The 23,661-nt window shown below is 34.9% G+C and overlaps 4 protein-coding genes and 1 long non-coding RNA gene across 14 annotated transcripts in view; 1 reads left to right on the forward strand and 4 right to left on the reverse strand.

Moving 5' to 3' along the window:
• The window catches only part of Arms (Ankyrin repeat-rich membrane spanning), a 26,401-nt gene extending 14,239 nt beyond the window's left edge, over nt 1–12,162 (forward strand). For all 7 annotated transcript variants that reach the window (XM_070672283.1, XM_070672284.1, XM_070672282.1 and 4 more), the window contains 20 exons: nt 2,351–2,482; nt 2,614–2,712; nt 2,794–2,892; nt 3,152–3,349; nt 3,425–3,523; nt 3,667–3,963; nt 4,232–4,607; nt 4,738–4,902; nt 5,009–5,216; nt 5,293–5,715; nt 5,790–6,012; nt 6,090–6,269; nt 6,384–6,843; nt 6,924–7,089; nt 7,165–7,624; nt 7,698–7,871; nt 7,949–8,093; nt 8,155–8,276; nt 8,522–8,639; nt 10,067–12,162. In XM_070672283.1, coding sequence (XP_070528384.1) covers nt 2,372–2,482; nt 2,614–2,712; nt 2,794–2,892; nt 3,152–3,349; nt 3,425–3,523; nt 3,667–3,963; nt 4,232–4,607; nt 4,738–4,902; nt 5,009–5,216; nt 5,293–5,715; nt 5,790–6,012; nt 6,090–6,269; nt 6,384–6,843; nt 6,924–7,089; nt 7,165–7,624; nt 7,698–7,871; nt 7,949–8,093; nt 8,155–8,276; nt 8,522–8,639; nt 10,067–10,818 — 4,875 coding nt within the window. In that variant the 5' untranslated portion in view covers nt 2,351–2,371 and the 3' untranslated portion in view covers nt 10,819–12,162. The remainder of the gene's footprint in view (nt 1–2,350; nt 2,483–2,613; nt 2,713–2,793; nt 2,893–3,151; nt 3,350–3,424; nt 3,524–3,666; nt 3,964–4,231; nt 4,608–4,737; nt 4,903–5,008; nt 5,217–5,292; nt 5,716–5,789; nt 6,013–6,089; nt 6,270–6,383; nt 6,844–6,923; nt 7,090–7,164; nt 7,625–7,697; nt 7,872–7,948; nt 8,094–8,154; nt 8,277–8,521; nt 8,640–10,066) is intronic.
• Nucleotides 9,301–10,612, reverse strand: LOC139111798 (uncharacterized). Its single transcript, XR_011547276.1, has 2 exons — nt 10,473–10,612; nt 9,301–10,263 (listed from the first exon to the last, which is right to left on the reverse strand). It is a non-coding gene; the product is annotated as an uncharacterized lncRNA (long non-coding RNA).
• Nucleotides 12,059–17,684, reverse strand: Yrt (erythrocyte membrane protein band 4.1-like yurt). 3 transcript variants are annotated; one of them, XM_070672296.1, is made up of 8 exons: nt 17,233–17,682; nt 16,899–17,046; nt 16,647–16,823; nt 15,830–16,543; nt 15,483–15,730; nt 15,300–15,413; nt 14,238–14,666; nt 12,059–13,805 (listed from the first exon to the last, which is right to left on the reverse strand). In XM_070672296.1, the coding sequence occupies exons 1-8, from the start codon at nt 17,383–17,385 to the stop codon at nt 13,674–13,676; spliced, it is 2,115 nt and encodes a 704-aa protein (XP_070528397.1). In that variant the 5' UTR covers nt 17,386–17,682; the 3' UTR covers nt 12,059–13,673. The 3 variants fall into 3 exon arrangements, with proteins under 3 accessions (XP_070528397.1, XP_070528396.1, XP_070528398.1); XM_070672295.1 differs by having other exon boundaries at nt 15,300–15,730; nt 17,233–17,681; XM_070672297.1 differs by lacking the exon at nt 14,238–14,666 and having other exon boundaries at nt 15,300–15,730; nt 17,233–17,684.
• A 249-nt stretch (nt 17,685–17,933) lies between these two features.
• On the reverse strand, nt 17,934–19,449 carry Nxt1 (NTF2-related export protein 1). The gene is made up of 4 exons (XM_070672311.1): nt 19,125–19,449; nt 18,885–18,971; nt 18,662–18,806; nt 17,934–18,461 (listed from the first exon to the last, which is right to left on the reverse strand). Exons 1-4 carry the CDS (start codon nt 19,131–19,133, stop codon nt 18,286–18,288), a joined length of 417 nt encoding a protein of 138 aa, XP_070528412.1. The 5' UTR covers nt 19,134–19,449; the 3' UTR covers nt 17,934–18,285.
• Nucleotides 19,450–19,698: 249 nt separating this feature from the next.
• On the reverse strand, nt 19,699–23,484 carry LOC139111790 (probable cytochrome P450 12b2, mitochondrial). Of its 2 annotated transcripts, XM_070672300.1 has the most exons (9): nt 22,483–23,484; nt 22,182–22,419; nt 21,785–22,028; nt 21,367–21,563; nt 21,050–21,251; nt 20,827–20,983; nt 20,490–20,738; nt 20,166–20,381; nt 19,699–20,049 (listed from the first exon to the last, which is right to left on the reverse strand). In XM_070672300.1, the coding sequence occupies exons 2-9, from the start codon at nt 22,402–22,404 to the stop codon at nt 19,942–19,944; spliced, it is 1,596 nt and encodes a 531-aa protein (XP_070528401.1). In that variant the 5' UTR covers nt 22,405–22,419; nt 22,483–23,484; the 3' UTR covers nt 19,699–19,941. The 2 variants fall into 2 exon arrangements, with proteins under 2 accessions (XP_070528401.1, XP_070528400.1); XM_070672299.1 differs by having other exon boundaries at nt 22,182–23,484.
• Between the last annotated feature and the right edge of the window lie 177 nt (nt 23,485–23,661).

A 23,661-nucleotide genomic window follows, 5' to 3' on the forward strand; every position in this document is an offset into this window, starting at 1 on the left:
CAGCTTGAATTCTTTAAATAATTAACAGCCTCGGCAATTAATTTTAACGTTTATAATCGTATGGCGTGATTAACCGGGTTATTTTTTACTGTATGTTATAAATCGAACGAATGAGAATTAAGACTGTTCATCGTTACACTTTATCGAGCCTAGTCGAGCCTGCAGGCATGCCGATGATATCACGTGTCAAATTGACTAGACGTTGACGCAAGTGTCTCTATAACATTAAACTTGATTAATTCATACCCTAGCACGTGCTTTTAAAATAATTTGCGCATTATTGGCACATCTGTTTAAGAACGAGCAGAGCCGAAACGACGTCGATACTTTCGCCGTGAATAATAGAATGTTAATTGTTGCAGTTGCAAGTAGTCAAAAAACGTCGACGTGACTCGGAGTCTTTATCTTATCGCGGTTGTAACTGGCGAGCTTGCTGAGCAAGAATCGAATGTCACGGGCACATAATCTAATAGTTATCTCAAACATTACGTATGTTAAATGTAATTAAACCGTTTATTGCTTTGCATAAGTAAAGAAATGACTCGGTGTCGTCGCTAATGTCTGTGGCATATAGATTCGATAGAACGCATGTGTCTCTTGGAACAATTTGGAGACACTTGCGATGCCAAGTGCCACGTACGCATACTGGAATCTTGCCCGGCTCGGCTCTGTCATCGATCTTGACGGCTAATACCCGCCGTTGCGACCGCAGGCACTCGTGAATTAACACTCCTGTAACATCCTCTTGCGAATTAACGCTATTCACTGATGCTAGACGCGCATCAATATTACCCGGCATGACACGTATAACAAGCCACACCACTGCCAAATATTTCGGCATAGTCGTAAAACTCAGCCGCGTGAAATAGAGCTGATCTAATATACCCCTATTTACGAATGTGCCTGTATGCTGTTTGCACGCCCGCGAAACATCGAATTTTTATTCAGTAGAGCTCGGGCCGCAATAAACGAATGGTGCTATGATTTCTGTAAAAGACTCCAGGCATCTCGAAGAACAGTATTTCCCTCGGGGTAAACTCGATTCGAATCAGCGTGAACGTTTTGACTTTCCGTCAAGGTTTTGGGGCTTAGATTTTTGGCAAATCGCTTTTTTTTTTTCTTTTTCCTTCGTTCAGGCATTTATTTTCTCTTTTGCATGTGAATCACCAGCAGCAGTGTTGCATATCCGAATTTAATAAAGTCCATGCAATTTGTGAAATTTAACAAGGTTTAGCAGTTATTACTATCGTTATTCGTTACGCGAGGGAGGCAGAGGATTTTCGCATCGAAGGATTACGAGGATAATTCCATTTATGGTGAATTTAATATCCTCCTACGTGCCGCAAATGCCAAGTTAATTTACGCATATTGCATTGCGTTGATTTTATCGATAATATATGTCAGCAAAATGTCATTAATTATTGCTTTTCTTTGCTTTTTCATCTGCAATCTAAAATTAACATTGCTAAATCTCTGTCGCTCAGCTGCTTCTGCGGTACACGTGATATCTCGTTATCATTCACGCGCCACGCTCACTATCGCTGACCTGGATTTCATTCTGTAAGATCGAGAAGCGTAAGCAGTGTGCTCTTCATTTTTCCTGTTGCGAATGGAGAACGTACGGTCCGTTTGCGGTTGCAAATCGAGTTTAAGCGATTGCAGTTAATACGTAGTACTTTTACGCACACTAACTGCTGTCACATGCCTGTCGCTGTTGAAACAAAGTATCGTAAATCTAACGTCACTTGAGAACAGAGGAAAACACTCGGTTGCATAATTGCCGATCTCTGTTTCTATCAGATATAAGGCGAGAACGCATCCTTTTATCTCAGTTTGAAGCAGAAACCGCCTTGCAGGCGCAAACTTCAACGAGGGAATTCGAGAAATGTAAATCAGAATTTCGGAGATTTTTCTCTCGAAGAAGGATGTATTTTTCAATTTATTTCAGTCTGCTTGAGATTAATACTTATTGCGGGATAGCCCCTCGACAGCGATACAAAATCGGCGCTTACTTCCCGCTGCCCCCATATATTCCAATAACTAAAAGCTCACTTCTGTAGTAATGTATTTGGACCATTTGCTGCACTACTTGTGTAAATATTAATTTATTAAATCCAGACACGGTCATAAATAAAAATTCAACTTTTTATCGGATAATTGCAATAATTTTGAATAAACGAATTGATTAACGCAATATATTTTGCCACGCATTTCACACTTGTGTCTTTTTTTCCTGTGAACGGCGATTAAATTTATCTAATCTGTGAGTTTTTTTTATGGACTTTTAATAACAGTGGCAAAAATACTCAGACTGAAATCTGACGGCAAACTTCTCTCGGCTCTTTTACAGACATTGCATCGGACTGACTCGATGGTATCGCTTTGTTACCGATCACTTGCGAGCTACATCACAGATGATAATCTCGCCGGACTGCAGAGCTTTCTCGAAAACAAGCGTGTGCAGGTCGATGACAGAGATGAGGTGAGTGCAATGACAATTTTCTGTGAGAAATAAAGAATTTTTCTTCTAGTTAATAGTTATATAAGAAGAAGTTCTTGTTTTTTTTTTTTTTTTGCGCTCGAATTTCCTTTGACAAATTATTTTCTCCACAGAATGGTAGCACCGCCCTTATCCTTGCAGCAACCAAGGGAAAAATACACTTCGTCCGAGAACTCATCAATCATGGAGCGGACGTCAATGCTGAAGACGCGGTTGGTATCCGATGAAATCGCTTGATTAAATGTAAAAAAATGAAAATTCCAATACAACTACAATTTAATATAAATTTTCAGGATAACTGGACGGCGTTGCTGTGTGCAGCTAGGGAAGGGTACAGTGAAATTTGTCTCGAGTTACTTGAACACGGCGCCGATTTGGAGCATCGAGACATGGTCAGGAAAAGTTACATACTTTGCTAACCTGGCGTAATGCCATTAATGCAAATTTATAAGCGGAAACTCATCAGATTTGCAAAAATGCTTCTTCTCTTTTATTATGCAAGAAACTTGTGCTAACGGCTTTTTTTCGTGACTAAAGTTACTTCTATTCTTTTTTAGCAAAAAAAGCATATAAAATTTAATAGAAGCAGTTATTTTACTCTACATAGATATTTTTGTTGATGAAAAATTAAAGGAAATTGTTTTGTTGTAGGGTGGATGGACGGCACTTATGTGGGCGACGTACAAGAGTAGATCGGCGACGGTGACGATGCTGCTAGGGCGCGGAGCTGACGTCAACGCGCATGGAAATTTTCATATATCCTCGTTAGTATGGGCTGCTGGCAGGGGTTACATTGATATAGTAAAAGATCTCATTGCTCATGGGGCGAAGGTCAATGTCGGCGACAAGGTAATTGTCGGCGGGCAATATCGCAAATCGATGACCGTCATTTCGCTTATACTCATTACTTTTTTTTCTTTTTAGTATGGTACCACGGCGCTCGTATGGGCGTCGCGCAAGGGAAACGTAGAAATCGTCGATATCCTTCTCAAGGCTGGAGCCAATGTCGACACAGCAGGCATGGTAAGATTATGATAAACTGTTGAAGAATAGAATGTAGGAGAGAACATGAATTCTAAGTTTATAAAAAATAAAGATTAAGTGTGTAATTTGAAAATAAAGTGTTAAGTATAATTTAAATAATATTTTTTAAAACAATTTTGCAGTATTCGTGGACTGCTTTACTCGTGGCAACGCTTGGTAACCACGTGGAAGTGGTATCGTTACTTTTGGAGCACAAGCCTAACGTGAACGCTCTAGATAAAGATGGTTGCACCGCCCTAGCAATTGCCTGCCGTGAAGGTCATCACGAAATAGCTAACGCTCTTTTAAATGCCGGTGCTTACGTTAATATTCAGGATCGAGCCGGCGACACAAACTTAATTCACGCTGTTAAAGGTGGTCATCGGGGCGTGGTAGAATCGCTATTGAAGAAGTACGCGGACGTTGACATCGCTGGAAAGGTATAATTCAATATATTTGTTTTTCTATACTTGCATATCTTTCTTAAAGATCGACTTGAAAATAAAAATGGATGGAATAAATTTGTTAAAATAACCTACCAATTCAAGTCAAATATCGTGGACACTTTAATAAAATACAATCTTGTGGTATCGGATCCAGTCTTGTGGTATCTCTAAACCACTCCGAGCTAAGTTCGTTCATGACATCTCCGTGGTTGCTTTTGAATCATTCCAATCGAACTAACCATTCCATCCGTATATATTTTAGGATAAAAAAACCGCAACTTACATAGCAGTAGAGAAAGGCAATATACCAATACTCAAATTATTACTAAACGCTAACCCAGACCTGGAGATTGCCACGAAAGACGGCGACACGCCTTTATTGCGGGCGGTGAGGTCGCGTAACGCCGAAATCGTGCAATTGCTTTTAGACAAAAAAGCCAAGGTCTCTGCTACGGACAAGAAGGGTGACACTGTACTGCATATAGCGATGCGCGCGCGATCAAAAGCAATCGTCGAGATACTACTGAGGAACCCAAAGAATAGCCAGTTATTATATCGTCCGAATAGACAAGGCGAGACTCCTTACAACATCGACGTCAATCATCCTAAGACAATGCTTGGACAAATATTTGGTGCTCGTAAGTTAATCAGATGCATGCCACTATTCGTGTTACATTATTATACAATGTAACTCGATTTACGATATGTAAAACAACATACGTTACAACAATTTAAGCATTTTATAAAATAATTTGATAAACGTTGCAGGGCGCTTAAATACTAATGAGGACAATGAAAACATGCTTGGTTACGATTTGTATAGTAGCGCATTAGCAGATATTCTCAGTGAACCATCACTTTCCACGCCAATTACAGTTGGTCTTTATGCAAAATGGGGATCTGGAAAATCATTTTTACTAAATAAATTAAGAGGTATTATCAAATTACAAAATAAGGGATAATTTAAATTAAATTTCTAAAACTTAAATAAGACATAGCATTTTTCGGAAAAACTAATGACGCATCTGTTTTTTCACAGAGGAAATGAAGAACTTTGCTCGACAATGGATCGATCCAGTGTTCCAATTTTCTTCTTTACTGTTTTTAGTAGTGGCGCATATATCTTTACTTGTGGGCGTTACGTTAGGTCTTGCCTTACAATCATGGATCATTGGTCTATCGTCCGGAATAAGTTTATTAGTTATTGTATATATTTTTCTAGTCCTCGTTTGGTATGCTAATAAAAGGTGAGATTTATAAAAAGTAGTAAAAAATAAAATTGTTTATTTGTTTCATATCTTTATTAGAAATTTATAATTGCAGGTACGATTGGTACTGGCCGTATAATCTGACAGTAGAGCTCACCACCAAGTTGAATGCATTAAAATTATTATTACAAGTAATTTTTTGTCATCCGCCGGGCAGTCAATGTCAAGACGGAATAGCGGTGCAACCGATAAAATTTTATTTCACTGATCAAACTCGCGTGGGCACAACTGCCGCCGGCGAGAATGCAGTTGTACAAATGGTCGGTTCACTGTACGATTCCATTGAGAACGACTACGGTTCTCTTTCTACCAGACTGTACAGAGCATTTCGTCCAAAACCGGATAAATCAACTACAACGTGGAAATGGAGACGCTTATGTTGTTTGCCATATGTAATCGTATTCGAATTTTGCTTATGCAGCCTACTCGTCGGTGTTTCGATACTTACGGTGTATCTTATAGATATTTCGAATGATGAGTAAGTAATCGTATATTATGCATAAAGTAATTTTGCATTATTTTATCTTACGTGTTACACCGTTTTTCATTTAGGTCCAGGATAGAACGAGTTACTGCTCACATTATCATGATATCGATTGGCTTGGTCTTGGCCATTAGTATAATAGCGAATTTATACACATGGAGTAGAACGTTGCAGGCGTTAATTTTTTCACAAAGGAGGCACCTCCAACGAAGTATAGCAAAACTGGAAACTTTGAAGAGCGAAGGATTTATTCAAACTTTGAAAAGCGAGGTCAATTTAATGACCGAAATGGTAAATTATTTACTGTAAAAATAATTATTAGAGCTTTGCTCTTTATTAGTTGAATTTTTAATCATAATTTTAAACAGGTCAAGTGCTTGGATAGTTTTATGGCTCAACAAAGTAGACTAGTCGTAATAGTAGACGGTTTGGATAGTTGTGAACAGGATAAAGTCTTACTCGTTTTGGACGCTATACAAGCCTTATTTAGCGATAATGGATATCCCTTCGTCGTAATATTAGCAATTGATCCACACATTATATCTAAGGTGAGTAACTTTATTTAAAAATAAAAATGTAGAAAGAAAAATTACAATATCGATTATAATTTTTTTTGGGAGGAAAGTAATAACTTAATCTGCTATTTAATATTTTGTGTATAGGCGGTAGAAGTAAATAGCAGAAGACTGTTTTCGGAATCGAATATCGGCGGTCATGATTATTTGCGGAATATGGTGCATTTACCATTCTACTTACAAAACAGTGGTTTACGTAAAGTCAAAGTTGCGCAACAAACTGCTCAACATTATAAAAAGACTGTGTGGACGGAAGCTGAGGAAAGCGTCAACTACGCCACGACTAGCACTATGCATCATTCGGTATCTAGTAGAAGACTTAGTACGGAATCGGCTATAATGAACAGCAACGAGAAATTAAAACCCCAAACTAGAAAGGGCAGTCGAAAGATGCGATTGAGCGAATCGATTGCTAGCAGTATCGGTAGCAATTTGAATCGTTTGGGCGGTGCCCAGGATCTCAATAAAATGTTGCTCACCGATGATTATTTTAGTGATGTAAATCCTCGTAGCATGAGAAGATTAATGAATGTCGTTTATGTTACTGGTAATATATTAGCTCGTGCAATATTGCAGTATATAAGTACGTAATCGTTTTATATACACATTGTTTTTTTTCTTTTTTAGGACGATTACTTAAGGCATTTCAGATTGATTTCAACTGGTATCATTTAGCTAGTTGGATTAACATTACTGAACAGTGGCCTTTTAGAACATCTTGGCTCATTCTTCATTACGACATGTACGAAGAAAGCCTAGATGATAATGTGTCACTGAAAAGTCTTTATGATAAGTACGTAATATTTTTTTATGCTTTTTGCTTTCTTGTACTTTTTTTTTATATATTACTATTTTTTATATTTGTTAGGGTGCGACCGCAAATTCCTGTATTGAAGGAAGTGCAGCCGCTTCTTGAGATAGACAGAGACGAGCGCAAATTGGATGTTTTCCTCACTTTTCACCGGTCCAGCTTACTTATCAGCGACATGAAAATATTTCTGCCTTTTACAATTAATTTAGATCCCTATATTAAGAAAAAAATAAAAGAGGAGCAACAAAGTATAGAAGAAGATACGAATCTATTTCACAAACAAAGTGTTGCTTGGCATAGTCATGGAGTTCCGATTGATCAATGGCCTCCACAAAGAAGCGTGTTGACGAATCGACACATGAAACTTGCTAAGCAATCGAGTTTGCAAGGATCCGTACCACCGACACCGTCTTGGGCTTATCAACCAGGTTTTGAATGGCAAGCTCCTCCGACTTTGATGCAAATGCCTACCATAGAACCAGTATCAAAACCGCTTTCCGCAACAACAATGTTACCGGTATATAAATTAATTAATTGTACAGTTTTTATTTTTAAAAAGATGTAACTTATTATTTTATTTTTACCCACAGTCCGAAATTCTGGAAATAAAGCTGTCAACATTGTCAGTGAACGGAGTGTGCGACCTGATCGAGAAAATCGAAAACCTTAATGCAGCCCAAGCACCGATATATAAGCAAGCTATAAAGGAAAACAACATTAATGGACGCGTCTTATTACATTGCGATTTACAAGAACTAAAAAAAGTAATTTTCTCAAACGTTCTAGGTTTTTACATTAAAAAAAAAGTACTCTTAATATAGACATATTTATATTTTTTTAGGTATTTAAAATGACTTTTGGAGATTGGGAATTATTTCGCATGGTAATTGTATCGCTACGGGAAATGGAACTTTCGTCATTTATGTACGAAGAAGGTCCTCGCAGTGTACGATTTACCGTCGGATCTGAACAAGTTTTACGCAAAGGTATGTCTAATATATATATTTTTTACTTCTTCTTTCATTTGATAATTTTTATCTATTACAGATCATGCTTTGCAAAATAATTCAATACGTGTGCCTCCTCACGTAGAGAAAGAGAAAGGATCATCAAGAACGGATGGATCGACTCGTCGTGATCAAAATAAGCAATCTATAATGGAAAAACAGGTATGATATAAGTATTATAAAATATATTTAAAAATAATTGATGCAGTTATACAAATCTATGAATATATAACTACAAACTTACAAAAATTAATTTTCGTTTCTTTACATTCACACTCGGTATCAGTTCCAGGTAAGGCCGCTGTTAAAATTACTTAAAAAAAAAATTAATAAATTAATCGATACACAATAATTTTACTTATGCTCGATATATAATAAATACTATCCTTTACGAATATGAATTTCAGGTAACGTTAGAGGAACAAATGATTTGTGGAGCATTACAAACTCTGAATGAGGAAGCTTGCGAAGATGTTTTAGACGTGCCATCACCAGCGGTGGCACCAACAGACTCGCTTCCTTCAGGTGAGCCTACTCCCCTACCACTTACACTGCCTCTGGTAATAGTGCAAGAACCACCGCAGCCTGATCAAAACAGTGACTCTTCCACCGAATATGTTAATTTTCAGTTAAATCTGAAATAAAATAGCTATAACGAAAAAACTATAGGATGATGTGTATCTGTCAAATGAATACTTTACATTGCATAGAAACAGACTTTTCCAGCGTAATTTTTATTAAAATATGCAACGACAAAGTACATTGCATTCAAAAATATAACTTGTCAGTTGCGTTATTGAAAAGAAAGAACAAAAATTAACATACTTCAGCCTAGTAATAGTTAATAGTTTTTAATTGTACATCTATATGTCCGTAGAATACTATTTGACAGTATTATTAATAAGAGATGTACATATATATATATATATATGTGTGCAATGGCAGTCAAAAAACCAAATAATGATTACATAAACGTAGTGTAAGACCATTTGTAAATTGCAAAGTGAAAGACTTCTCTAGGAATATGTACAAGTTTTCCTAAAGTACTTACGTGCCATGCGAAGACCGAATCATACATATCGTATAAAGAAAGGATACAAAATGCAAACCATTGATTGTAATAGGATTATTATTGTATTGCGTATTCATAAGATTAGTATAATATAATGCTCATTTTATAACTTAGTTTAATATCGATGTGCATCAATATTAGAAAAAAAAGATAAAAGAGATTACGAAAACCTTTGTAGTCGATAATACGATAACGTACTCTTTATTGCATTTATAATTATATATTATATAATATAAAAAAAAATGGCACTATTCTCAGTTAATTGCTAGGTGTTTTCTGTGGACACGTCGTGTACAAAAGACTGTGATAACCCAATGTTGATAAAAATTCTCGTGCGGAAAATGTTTAAGCTACCTGAAGCGACGTGTAACAATGTATATTTTTAAAACTGCTGTACGTAAAGTAAATCGTACTTTGCGATAAAATTGAAAGTTGCGTTCTATTACTCCAGTCCACGCTACTTCCTGTACTCTGTGTACACCATAAATATTGCTAGATTGTTAGAAGTATGTTAGCAGTATTATGTTATTACGAGAGCGAGTGGCAATAAAACATTCTGGCAAACCTTATCTGACATTATCTTCTTTGGAATTTATATCGAGAAGCCTCCAGTTATTACATTATCAATCGCGGCCGAAGAATTTCAAATATTGAGGAATAATCAAACTGAGAAAAAAATTATAAAAAGAATCGAAATAATTACATGTTCTTTTTATCTTTAATTTTATAAATTTCTATGTAAAATTTGTTATTTTTTACACTATTTAAAAAAACGTATTTATTTCAAAATTTTTTTAATGAGCAGCTGTACAATATATAGTTAATTAGAACATAATCGTATAGTTATTTAAAACAGATATTATATGAGTTTCTCTTTTAGGTCCTGTCATCTCTGTACACGACACGGAATATGTGCTGCTTCAAGCCAGCCCACTATTTCACTGGGTACCGGTTAACGATGATCTGGGCAGTTCGGACGAGAGCTCGCACGACTCCACTGTGTTTCTGCAACGTACTAACTCTCAGCGCAGCATCGCATCTCAACGTAGTACAAGATCTGCGTGTTCGCATAAGACTCTGAAAAGAAGCGGTAGCAACATCAGCACAAGACCATCCTCGTTATTCGTTTCTCCTCCGCCGTCACCGAAGCCTGCCATCAGATCGAAGTCGACCGACGAGAGATGTATAGGGAACAATATATCTCTCAAGACTACATCAATGGCAGCGTCCACCAAGAGACGTTCGTCTTCAACATTAAATGAAGAGATAGTAATACCAGTGCCTACTTCGAGTCTGGATAAGCTGTCAAAGATGAAGGATCGTCTGATCGGCACCACGTCGACGGCACGGTCACCAGTACCCGCTGGCGAGAGCGATGACGAGTCCACGCCGCTGGTTTCCGAGTTGTCTACGCCAACGCATTCCCAATCGGACAGTGTGTTCAGACACGATTGCAGTGCGGAGAACAGCAGTTCGCCATCATCTAACAGAAGTCTACCGCGAGACGGGGAACGTCACATAGATTTCGATTACTGCGATACCATGAGTCTTGTGATACGCGAATCATTGAACGCTCAATCGCCGTCTCGGCACGACGCCAAGATCTGGGACGACACCGAGACGCCTGTCTGACATTTGTTATCTTCTGTATACAATCGTGATGCAATGCAAGATAGTTCATAGCATATTATATGTTTGATACTGATATCAATGTGATAAAGATGACTGGCATCTGTTAGGCATCTGTTACATGACGTAATTCTGTTTTGACGATAAGCATCGAGTTAAAATAAGTTTCTCTCGTGTAAATAACGGACGGCGAGGATAAACTAATCTTTTTTTTTTATCCTTAGAATGTTAAACGTGTTCATCTGCTTAATGGTTTGACGAAGAATAATGCCTTCTCGCGTAAATCGTGTAGTAATATTTTTAGTTTAGTGAAACGAGGTGATCTCGATATGTACGGAAAAACATTCCATGTAAATGTTAACGCATTTACGAATGCAGGTATTTATCGACATTTTTTAAAAATACTTAATTAACACTGAAATATGTTGGAACGAAGAAAATGAGAAATATTTCCCGATGTATAACATGTACATACACACTAAGTACATGATTCCTAATAATCAATTTGAGTCAATTCGTAACGTCAGTGCAAATAGGTAAAAAAAAAAAAATAAATAAAAAAAATAAAAAAAGAAAAAACCGGTGAATACTATAGAGAATATTTTAAAGAAATAATTCGAATGACCAATACACGATCGTTGATAGACTATGACTGCTCTTCTTTTAGAAGACACAGGTTTACACATTCGAGAATAGTTTGCTACAGTTAATTAAAATATACATATATAAATATATATATAAGTATATATTTGAAAGTGTCACAAAATACTGAAAGCAAATGCTCTTTATAAAAACATACACTAACTCTCTTTCCGAGCAGAGTTTATGTGTATCGAAAGTATCGATTGTGTACTCTAAAATGAAGGCAGCCTACATATCTAGCATAATTTATAAAATTTTATCTATAATTTTAGAGAAAAAAAAAAAAAAAAAAAAAAAAAAGTGTAGAGACTGTTTCGAACATAAGCTATACAAACGGCAATTATTACTTACATCACTTTATATAATACCTGCAATTTTTATAAAAAAATGGAATAATGCAAGATAGATATTTAGTTAGACGAAATATTCGTTTAAGTACTTCTTCGTTAATTACGATATACTAATATTCGCAGAAACATAAGCAACATAAGTATTAATGATATATTTGTTTTATTAAAAGGCAAAAATTGTAACTACATAACATTGAACGTTTAGGACATTTTAGGACGGAATACATCAGGGTATTGATCATTCATTATAATATTGTAAATATACATATGATTGTAGATATATTAAATTTGAAAATATAATATGTATATATACGCTCATTTCTTGACATAAAATGCAATAAAATATTCAACCACATATTGCAATAATGTTAAATACTGTATACAATATATTTAGACTTATACAGACGCAACATAAAATTGAACCAATTGAGGAGGTCAAATGCTTCCTCCCTACATTCCATCGAACGTTTGCATGCTAATAAAATACAGGGATAGTCCCGCTTGTAATTAAATGCATTGTTTGTATTAAGTATTACGTAAAAACGTCATATCACTTTAAAGCGGCAACTGTGTCCTCGTTACACGCCATAATGGAATGTTACAATCATAAAGAATTAATCTAAAATATCCTCTATACATAAAATAATGACATAGCGTGGTGATACATCTATTTTAATGCGTATCAAAAGTATGGCATACAGAAATGAGAATATAAGACAAAAAGGAACAAATTACGAAAAAATATCTCAGGATAATAACCTATGTATAATCTATTATAAATATATACATAAAAATTCGTAGTTTTTATAGAAGTGAAATAGTAACCATCTTTTTTAGAATGTCGTTATAGCTGCATGTTTCAGGCACGTGTTGTGCTTTATCTAAGACTGGCGATGATTCACATATTAATTATTTATTCACCGATTATTGTCACATTATAATACGTTAATACATTAAATCTCCGAAAGGACAGAATCAACCTTGATAGTTGACCTGATTAATCGACGACTTTATAATTTTTCATTGACAAAAAAATTCTCAAAAAGTTTGGTCGATTCTACTTACATAACAATTATTATGATATTGTACACGAGAATGTAATACTTATATTTTTAATCAGTCACAGCGAATAAGATTTTATTTCGTTTCTAATATTCGCGTAATTGCATATTTGTCCATCGTTAAATTCGAAGGCACAATGGCTGCTAATATAATATAAAAGTGCTACCTTATTAAATGCATAAGCTTAATATTTTTGCATATGCCTCAACAAAATATGTAAGTCTGTTTCAGCTCTGTTACTTTCCATAATTAAAGTAAAACGAAATGCATTTGCCATTTGCAGATAGAAAAATAAAATTGCAAAAAAACAAACATAAATAATATGTTTAACACGAATAGATCTTGCATATGTACTTTATAATACACGCTGGTAGATTGTAAGGACACTTGTTTCTTCAGCACGTAAACTTATATAAATGCATCGTACAATTAAGGAATGTTCGCGACGCTATAAACAGAAGCCTATCTCATTATGCAAACTGTTCAGCTGCATAAAACGATATCGAGTAACTGATAGATATCCTAGCGTGACTATATATAAGCAATGCCTTCCTAAAATAATACTCTGCTTTTATATTTAAGTACATCTTAGGGCCATTTCATAAAACCTATTTTTTTATCATATAGCTTTTTAGGTGCTCAATAATTTTAATTGTCACAATTGTCATGACTAACATCGCGCACTTTGTAAAATAAGTAAGACGTAGGCAGTCCGAGGAAGACCAAAGTAAATATACGTTGGTGCTATTTTCTCGCGCGTTGTACATCGATATTATTTTTCCTTTATGATATTTAATAAATATTTTATAACTGCGTGGTAATTACCGTCTTTCTGGTGATCACTGTGTGCTTAGTTGGTGTTTGTTCAGGTGTTGGGCTCTGTGTTGGATCTGCCACGAGCCAGGGACTAATGTCTGACACTTCTTGACTTTCATCCTGTAAAACAAATGTTTTATTAACGCTACTACTACTCTATTTCACTCTACTTTTAATTAACTTATTTTAATTGCCAATAATTATTATTTAAAAAAGTTATCACATTTAAATCAATAAAATGTCAATATCATATCGTTTCTATCAATTAACTTTAACATTATGGTTTAAATAAAATTAAAGCTTATTCAATAGTTTACAATTCACATACACAAAGACGAATTTCACATGGGACGCAAAGCATATTCTCATTTTATGCTTTCACCAACAGAACTCACTTATAAAATTAACTCTTACTTTCCTTTTATGACTAGCGCTAAGTAATAAAATTCTTAGACTTGTTCTAAAAGTAAGTTTTCTGTTCTAGGTGAAACCAAGGCGTTTATGTAATAGACGAGACGCTGTGCAACAAGCGTAAAAAAAAATGTAACTAACCTTGTGTGTAAGTGTCGTAGTAGTTGTTTGTATTTCCTCAGTTTTAACGACCCTCGCTCCGGCTTTTTCTGTATCTGCCTCGACTTTTTTCTCTGTTGTATCCGGTTGTAAATCTTTAAAGGGATTAAGTATGCCCAAGAATGGATTGGAGTCTATGAATGGATTGGTGTTCTTTTTCTTGTCATCTTCCGATTTCGCTTCCTCTTCGGAAGTTTCGGCCGTATTAGATGCTTCATTGCTAGTATCGTTAGTGAACGGATTAAAAGGATTTTGCGGCTGGTTCGATACTTTCGGACTTAACGGTGTGGTTTTTTGTTCAATCTGTCCCCAACTGTCCAACGAAAAATGCGTTACAGTTACAGCGTCGTCCGTAGAAGGATTTACTGCTGGTGTTGCTCCGCTCACAGAAAGAGTCAGTTTGTCACCGCCCTATTTAATAAAGAAAGCAAAAAAGCAAGGACATTACAGCTGGCAGCTAACGATATAAAACAGGCAGAATAAATAATTACAAAACAATAAAATAATCCTACCTCTAAAAAGCCGTATTAGATCGAAGAAATAATTAATTACTTAATTAAATAATTTTAATAATTTTAATAAATTAAATAATTAATTAATAATCTTTAATTACAGTAAAATAAAAATGGTAATTTAATCATGCGCTCATATAGATGGTTGATAGATTTAAAATAAATAAAATAAGAAATTCAGATGATTAATTCTGAGATTTCTTGGTTTCTCGGCGGAGTAAAGACTTTAAAAAACGCTTAAAAAGTTAAAGAGTTTAGAATGAGCGAGGAGATGTGCGAGTCAAAGTTAGGGTTTCCGTCTGTCGTTAGTGCTATCCTTGATCGGCAGCGGAAGCTCGAGTTGCATATTACCCGATGGTAATAGAAATGGTAAAACGGAAGTTTTACTATCGAGTAATATGCTCCATCGAGAATTTTAATATAAAAAAATATAAAACACACAAAACATACAATTTAAATAATCCAAGCAGAACAGAAAAATACAAAATGTATAAATTTACGATAAATTATAGACGAAATTAACAAAACTTACCACAGAAACGATAGTTGCTGCATCTGAATGTTGATTCTTTTTCGCGACCACTCCAGAGCTGTCTGTGGACGTGATGGAGACCAAATTCGAATTTTTTCCTTGCTCGAGCGTTGCCTTCAATATGTTACATTTTAGGGACTCCGGCGGAATTGGCGTTCGAGGAAACGCCGATGTTCCACTCACTTGATTATTAGGCACTAGCTGTACTTGATTGGCAATAGTTTCAACAGTTAAGCTAGTCTTCATAGGCTCCGATTCTTTCTCGCTGCTAGCGACAGTGGTCTGGTTTCTGGCCTCCAATGGCTGTTGGTCTTTGGCGAGAGACTTCAGCAGAGAGTCCATCAAAGGTAATGACGTGCCTTGAACGCTTGAAGAATCCGAAGATTTTGTACTGGAATGACTTGGCTGACGTTGCAAGGGTTCCTCATCGGCTGAAATAATTTAAGAAAAAGCCTTTTTAATAAATTAAATCTAACATAAAATATTAAACTTCGACACATAAAGTACTATTCATTTTATATATAGCTCACCAGGCGGAGATGGTTGCGGCGGCTCCACTTGTTGCTGGTGCTGCTGTTGTTGCCGCTGCCTTTCGCGAAGAACGTGGCTTTGCCGTCGCGCATATCTCTGACTCGGCCGTCGCTCAAACTGTACGGTGCGGCGTGCTCGATTCAGTTGTGTCGTCTGAAACTCTGTTTTGCCGCTGTAACGGAAACGCGAACCCATGCGGAAAAAATTTTGACGACCACTGGCACCTTTGACCGGCGCGCGAAGACGAAAGAAAGCATGATGTTCTACTGCACACTTCCATAGATGTTTGCAAGCTTTTTCGTTCACAAGTCTAAATACGAAAGTGTGTTCCTGCTCGCCTCTGCCCTCGTCATCCTCCTCTACGACTACTAAAGTTAGCTTTTTCTTCTTAAAGTCTAAACGACCAATTTTTGGCCAAAAGAATAAGCCTATTTTCTGCGTGCCCTCGAACACCAGGATGCCAGTTGGGGTCAAACCTAAAGAGTACTCGCAAGCGTCTTTCCCAAGAACAGTATGCATGTCGACGCCGTACATATCCAACCATTTAGCCTTGCTTAAATATGCCGATTCTGCCTGAGCTGGACTCAGACCAGAACATTTGATGTACTCTTCTAGTATTTCCAGCTCCAATTGTTCTGTTTGGCCCGGTACAAAACGAAATTCTGACACAGTCGCAGCAGTGTGCATAGTAGGATCATAATCTCCTAGTTCGGCTAAAATAAATTATTTTTCAATTAACATTATCATTTATTACACAATAGTAGTTACAATGGGGTAATAGTTTAATTTTAATAAAAACTGCTCAAATAAACTTACATTGAAGAGCAAGAGCAGCTAACTGAACTGCAATTTGATGTGGACAATGAAGCTTGCCTTCCAAAACATCTTGCTTTAACTGCAAGAAGAATTGGTACCGTGTCAGCTCCTCACGTAGTGTGTTTGGTTCAGAAGAATAGAATTTCACTTTCAGTCTAAGTGTGTATGGAGGTCCAACTAAAATAATAAGTTAGATAAATTTCTATATTCAGCCTATCCTAAAAAAATGTCAAAAATCCCAGATGTGCATACTTTTAACTTGCTTCTTGATAGGTTTTGTTGGATCCAGCCAATGCTGGACATTATTGCTGTCCGTGTATTGCAGTCCAAAGTAATCTTTTTCAATCAAATCGAGACTATAAAATACTTGCTCGTATAAATCACTAGCTAATGCTTTTTTCTGCAAAAAAAGGCCAGCAGTTATGAAACAGAAACGTAAACATACACAGGTGTAAATGGAACAAAAAGTTGATGCTCTTTTCTTTATTTTCGTCAAAGACAAGAAAAAAAAAAGATAATAGAAGTCTCAGCCTAGACGAATCTTTGACAATGGTGAAAAATAAAACAGAGAAAGCGAAAAACTTACCGACAGCTCTATAGGTAGATCCGTGCCGTCCAGCAGTACCACTCTGCATTGCACAACGTTCTTATTGCTGGGTAATCTCTGATTTTTAATCTGCGATGAGGCGGTTTGACCACCGACCCCGCGCGCCCTCCGTCGCGACAGGAACCTCAGCATCCTGGATCTCCTCGCAGTCAAATTGGGACGCGCGGCGACCGTCAAGCATCGGATGAGACGCGATCCGCCCACTCTCCCTCTCCTCGCCGTCACGATGACGCGAGCGATGCGACGCGACTTGCCTCTTGCGAAACACGTGGAGGGCACGAAACTCCGCGGCGTTTTCACCGCGTTCCACGCCCGCCCGAGGAATCATGCAAAGCGGCCGCGCCGCACGTCAAAAAATGAGGTCCATGCCATCACCACGCATCCGATGCACCCGCGAGCACGCGTACGTATACGCCCGACGGCGGTAACGCGCCGAGACGACATCTCTCGTCGATGAGTTTCGGAACGCATGGAATTACGCGCGAAAGATACGTTACCTCGGCAAAAGAAAGCTTTGTGAAGTGTTTAAACGACGTGTGAAAATCGCTATGTTCATCTGGCGTCCGCGAAGTCCTCAAGGAAAATCGTTCGAGCTGAAGAAGAGTGAATTATGACGAGGAAACGATGGATTCTATGTTCTGTCCCCGAGGTAATAATGGGATTGAGAAAAGCCGACGAGATCAAAGGTAAAAAAAATTGTAATATTTTTTTGCGTCGTTACATTAAAATACAGAAATTCAGTCGCATATTTAGGTATATCAGCTTTTCTTCACTATAATTACGCTTAGATTCTCCTATATTTTCTAATCTTTCTCGTAAATTTACTTAAGTAATACTAAAGATTGAACAAACATTTATTTCTTTAATAAAGATCAGAAATAAAAATTCAGATAGTCACAAAATTCAATTTGTTAAGTAACATTACGTATTTGTGTATGTACTATACATTATAATACATGATACAGTAGAGAAATTTTAAAAAATTAAAATATCTCTTTGGATTTATGCTCTTAAAATGACTACTTAATATAATTAGCTTGTATTCTCTATAAATTCCTGTACTCGAAAGCAATCGTTAACAATTTTCCATTTATCACCGATGGCCGTAATTAAAAAGGTTTGATTAAATTGTTTTTCGTTTTTCTCCTCGTATTTCACTTTTCCTCCAACTTTGACGAGAAGAGTTAATTGAATGGCTACCTCTGGACCTATTGTTAACATATCACAAACAGAACAGACATAAATTTCAAATTTTCAACACCATGCATTATTGTGATAAATAAACGAAATAAAATCTTTAATAATATTAACTTATAAAATTACAAATTAATAGTAATTAATCTAATTTAAATAAAAATTAAGCTAAATTTAATTAAAGTTTTTTTCAATAGTAGTGATCAGTAATTACCAATTATTGGCTGGGCATCAAGGGTAACAACATTATGTATTGAAGATGGTAAATCCGTCAAAAACTTTTGTATTGCATCTTTACCTGTTACACCATTTCCATTCCATACCAGTGTAGCATTGTCCATGTACATTCTTGAAATCAGCTAAGATCACATATAAAATTAAAATTAAGAAAATATAGCTTCACAAAATCATACAAAATTAGACCTTTTGTTACTTACATATCGCCGTTTGTCTGCATATTCATAGTACAGCTTTTGAAAATCCTCTGCTGTACGACAAGCTTGGTCAATCTTAGCTTTTAAATCCTATAAAACAAGCATATATATTTTTTTAATCTATATATACATACAGAGAGAGAGATAAAAAATCAAATTAAAAGCAGCTATAATTAAGCATTAAAAAAATTTGTTACTGTATTACATATTCATCAGAATTTATATGCACACTGGAAAACTAACCTGTTCCATCTTCGGTATCACATATAATCGAGCTGTGCAAACGTTTATGATTTTCTAATGATTTTTGTGCCAGGCGAAAAAAGAATATACGGAATGGAGCACTACTAGCAGTTCTCCAATATAAAACACCGTAATCTCAATAGAAATTATTTAATTACAACACTTTAGATCGTTCGTTTTAAATGATCCATCATCACCTCGAGACTCGATAAGCCAGTGGCAGCTCGTAGCGGATTTTATCAGAACTAAAAAATATTTCTTGTCTTCCGGTTGAGAGTAACCGGAAATAAAATCTAAATGTTCTTTTTTTTTAGTTTTGAGAACCTTCGTTACAGTCATTATAGCCAGCGGCAAATCAAGGTGATGGTGGGAGTCAACCGATACCAGATCATATCTTTTTTAGTTTTAACGAAATTTATACTCTTTACCTTCAAATTATAGACATACTAATTAATACAAATCGACGATGGATCGAATCGTTGGTAAGTCACATATTTTATTTATTAATTATAGTATGTCTCAACTCAGTTTCAATGGAACTCGCAAGCAACTTAAATAAAAGACAACGCCATAAAATCTTACAAAATTATATTTAAATTGTATTTAATAAATTCAAAATCTTATCGAACAAAGTGCAGAAAAAATTAATGCATGTTCTGGTGCGTATTTAATTCCAAGCACTGTAATACATTTTTTTTTTAACTGACCAGATATAATTATTTTAATCAATATGTAAAATTAATGGATTGATGTATGGTCAAAATGTTAAAAATATTTAAAAAATTTACGTCAAGAAGGTATTCGAGATAAAAATAATTTACAAGTCGATGAGTTTGAATTGTAACGGAGTTGTTACTACGTTTATAATTCTATGCATATGCTCGAGCGGTCCATGGTGCCATTCAACTTGAAAATTTCGTATGATCTACATAAATTAAACAAAGACATTTTTACAAATTATGGAATTTTTTTAAATTCTTTGAGAATTTATAATATTAAAAATTATAGTTAATTATTAGAAAACAGTAGAAATTTACGAACATGCAAAAGTAATATCTCGAGGCCCAGTTCGGCAAATCTTCGTCCAATACAAGTACGAACTCCGTAGCCAAAAGGCATGTACACGTAGGGATTCGTTGTTTTGTATGGCAAAAATTCGGGATAATCACGCAGCCACCTCTCGGGAATATACTCATTTGGTTGTAAAAAATACGTAGGATCCAACGAAATCAGTGAATGACAGGCAACAACGGATGACTGAGAATATAAAGAAAAGAAGTCGTTAAAAATATTTCATTGCATTATATCAGTAATAGGAAACTAATAGACGTTTAATCTTAAATTAATTTTTGATATATAACATACTCCTTTCGGTATCATGTATCCTCCTATGGAAACATTTGATTGCATATTTCTTTGAACGCCAATGGCAATAGGAAAGAGTCGCATAGATTCTTTAATACAAGCTTTAGCATATAATGTTTTGTTTAAAACGTCTTTTGTAATAGGCACTGTTTTGTCTGGTAACACAGACATTACTTCTTTCCGTAGCTTCTTTTGTTTTTCCATATTATTCGCTATAAAGTATAGCAAAGCACCAGCTGCATTGCAAGTCTATACATAATATATACATAATATAATATTCCGTAAATACGAATTATTATTCTACTATTTATGAATATGGAAATTAAAATTCGATTACCGTATCAAAGCTTATTAGCATATCTATTGCCATTGTATAAGCTGTTTGAGTATCGACATGCATGAGTTTCTCCATTATACTGCGATTAGTTATATCCGTTCCATCGGTAGTCTTTAAAAATTTTATCTCAGCCTCCTCGAAGTGCTTTTTGGAAATTCTAAAAAAAGAAATTACAAACGAAATACTTTCTGGCATAACGGCAACAAATATAAAATATACTTACGTAGAAATTGTATCCAAAACGTTAAACAGCTTTTTTAGATTTCGTGTTTCATATACTTGCCACAGAGATGGCAAAGTTTCCATACGATATACAAGATCAAATACCTCATTTAAACAGTTAATCATTATTTGTGGCTCCGAATCCGCAACAAGATTGGGCTTTAAACACCCCAGTCGATAGTTTAATGCGATGGAACATTGTACTGTTGATTATAAAGTCAATCATTAATTAAGATGAATTCAATGTAAAACTAAAGTAACATAATTATTGATGGTATTAATACTTTGCGGCTATTTTTCACACATCTATATACTTACATTCTAAACTCCATTTGCACAACTCGTTCATGAAGTTATTTGGTAACTCTAGGGTTTCAGAATCTCGTAATCCTCGCATTTTATCCACGAATTCGCTTGATATCTCATACATTTGTGGAATATGCATTTTGGCAGTTTCCGGTCGCATCATGTGTGGATTGACTTTCGATCGAAAATCTCGCCACGCTTCTCCTTGACTAAAAATAAAACTAAATTAATTTATGGCAAGAAAGAAAATGTCTTTTCCAATTTGTAAGCTGACATTAAACATTTTAGTAAAAGATACCCAAAAAATAAGTAGAGACCGTTGTTTTTTAAATATTATAGAAATTTTAAATATTATAGAAAGATCGCGTGACATTAATGTAAAAATACAGAAGTTTCTTTATATTGTATATTTTGTTACATCGCTATTGACCTTGTTGTAAGACCGTATTGTCCATTGTAGATGTGTTCTCTGTTGAGACGATAGTAATGTAGAGGCTCGAAGCTAATTCGTACTGGTAAATTGCCTTGCAACCGATACATATCCTTGCATAAGTCTGGGCAAAATAGGAAGATACGCAGTTGTGTCTTGTGTAAACCATCCAGTTTCACAATATTGCCGTACTTATTATGCAGTGCCCGAAACAGAGTTAAAGGATTCATATTACAATATTCACCTGCATTAGAATATAAATTATCAATTATTACATATATGCGAATCAAAAAAATAGAAGTACATGGCATATGTTTAAATTATCGGTACATTAATTTATATAAATAATAACGTAGATCTTTTTCATATAAGTATAAACCAAATAAATGACTCTTACCTATGTAAGGCAAAAATCTAAACCAATTGCCAAGCAAGGGTAGTGCTTTCGGACCAGGAATATCATTAGGTGATCGTATATACTGTTGTTTGTTACCTATATTCACTCTTTCATTATTAATTTCCATTGTGATCGATCTTGCACTACATTGCTTTTGTAGCAGTGAACGTACGTAACTGATTTCACGAATAAATAATTTAATCCATGTCATATTTAATCGCATTTGTTTTCTCTTCTTCTATAATGAATCAATATTAATTTACTCAAAATAATGATATTGATTTAAATATTCGGTACGTACCAACAGTGTTATTATACTTTTATAGTACTTGTATATTGGCTCTTTGCCCGGTTTCTTCGCACTTTGCGCACTAAATGAAAACTTACTTCTGACGATTTCTTCTCGACCTTAACGATCTTAAAGTTTTTGACGATCTCGAAATTCATCGTTTCTTAATAAGACAATAAACATTTGACGAGTCATAGAAATAAAACCAACGACTTATTTCGTTTTTTCTTTGTATGTAAAATATGTTTTTAAAAATAAAAAATTTTTTTTTCCAAAAAAAGAATTAAAATTTTGTGATAAAAGTTTACTTTTGCATCTTCATGAAAAATAAAATCTTGCAAATCTTTTTAGTCGTTTTACTCGTAGTTTTTCTCTCAAATAATAACGAAGCTTATCATCCCATAAATAAAATAGATTATGAAATAAATTCTACTCTAAATATTTCATCGCAAATTCATCTAACGATTTTGTCTAGAATATAAATGAAGATTTGGCACCTGGACCATTATTAAAGTTATATTAATCGAACAAAATTTAATCTAGTTTATGATTTTTTATTTTTACCATTTATCATTATTATTACAATATGTGTTGTCATATTTTTGTCGGTCCCGATTGCATATATGAACTGTTTAAGAGTGAATAATTATTTTTCGTCGGTTCAAATTTAATTATTAATCACCAGAATAATTATCAGAATAAATTTATAATTTTCAGTACATTCGGGTACGAATATTTGCGCGACAGATCGTATGAAACATATGTGTACGCAGTAGGTGATTTTTAATCACATACAGTAAATAAATATTCATATTTTATAATATATATATATCATATTTTAAAATTGGCAAAGCATTTTCTAAACTTTCATTATTTTCCTAACAAAAGTTATTTTAAATAAGTAAATATAATTATATAGTTGACTAGAATCTGTTTTGCCTAGAGTGGCCTAGACCAAATAAATTTTAGAACTTTTATCTATTTTAACTATATTTCATTTTTTCTACTAAAAAATTTCAATCACTTTGGCCCCGTTATTAATACAAAACAATTGTAGACTAATAAAGTAATTTTCCTCATATATTTTGTTTTCTAATTATTAAATACATTGTACTTTCATTTTGGCTGTATGTAATTAATCATCACCCTGCATATTCGATAAACATATATAAAAAAAAAAAAAACTTGCTT

This window comes from Cardiocondyla obscurior, linkage group LG25, assembly GCF_019399895.1.
Source record: "Cardiocondyla obscurior isolate alpha-2009 linkage group LG25, Cobs3.1, whole genome shotgun sequence".
Taxonomy (NCBI): Eukaryota; Metazoa; Arthropoda; class Insecta; order Hymenoptera; family Formicidae; genus Cardiocondyla; species Cardiocondyla obscurior.

Excerpts from the sequence above, each read along its gene's own strand:
- Nxt1 (XM_070672311.1), bottom strand. Across the intron at positions 18,807-18,884 it reads ATGCAGACAAACGGCGATAT|CTGATTTCAAGAATGTACAT; the intron begins GTAAGTAACAAA and ends ATGTGATCTTAG. Across the intron at positions 18,462-18,661 it reads TGATGCCCAGCCAATAATTG|GTCCAGAGGTAGCCATTCAA; the intron begins GTAATTACTGAT and ends TGTTAACAATAG.
- LOC139111790 (XM_070672300.1), bottom strand. The coding sequence starts at position 22,404 with ATGCGATTAAATATGACATGGATTAAATTATTTATTCGTGAAATCAGT. Across the intron at positions 21,252-21,366 it reads GTGCAAATGGAGTTTAGAAT|TACAATGTTCCATCGCATTA; the intron begins GTAAGTATATAG and ends TATAATCAACAG. Across the intron at positions 20,739-20,826 it reads TGCTAATAAGCTTTGATACG|ACTTGCAATGCAGCTGGTGC; the intron begins GTAATCGAATTT and ends TATTATGTATAG.
- Yrt (XM_070672295.1), bottom strand. The coding sequence starts at position 17,385 with ATGCTGAGGTTCCTGTCGCGACGGAGGGCGCGCGGGGTCGGTGGTCAA. Across the intron at positions 16,544-16,646 it reads AGCTGCTCTTGCTCTTCAAT|CCGAACTAGGAGATTATGAT; the intron begins GTAAGTTTATTT and ends AATTTATTTTAG. Across the intron at positions 14,667-15,299 it reads CAGCAACTATCGTTTCTGTG|GGCGGTGACAAACTGACTCT; the intron begins GTAAGTTTTGTT and ends TTTATTAAATAG.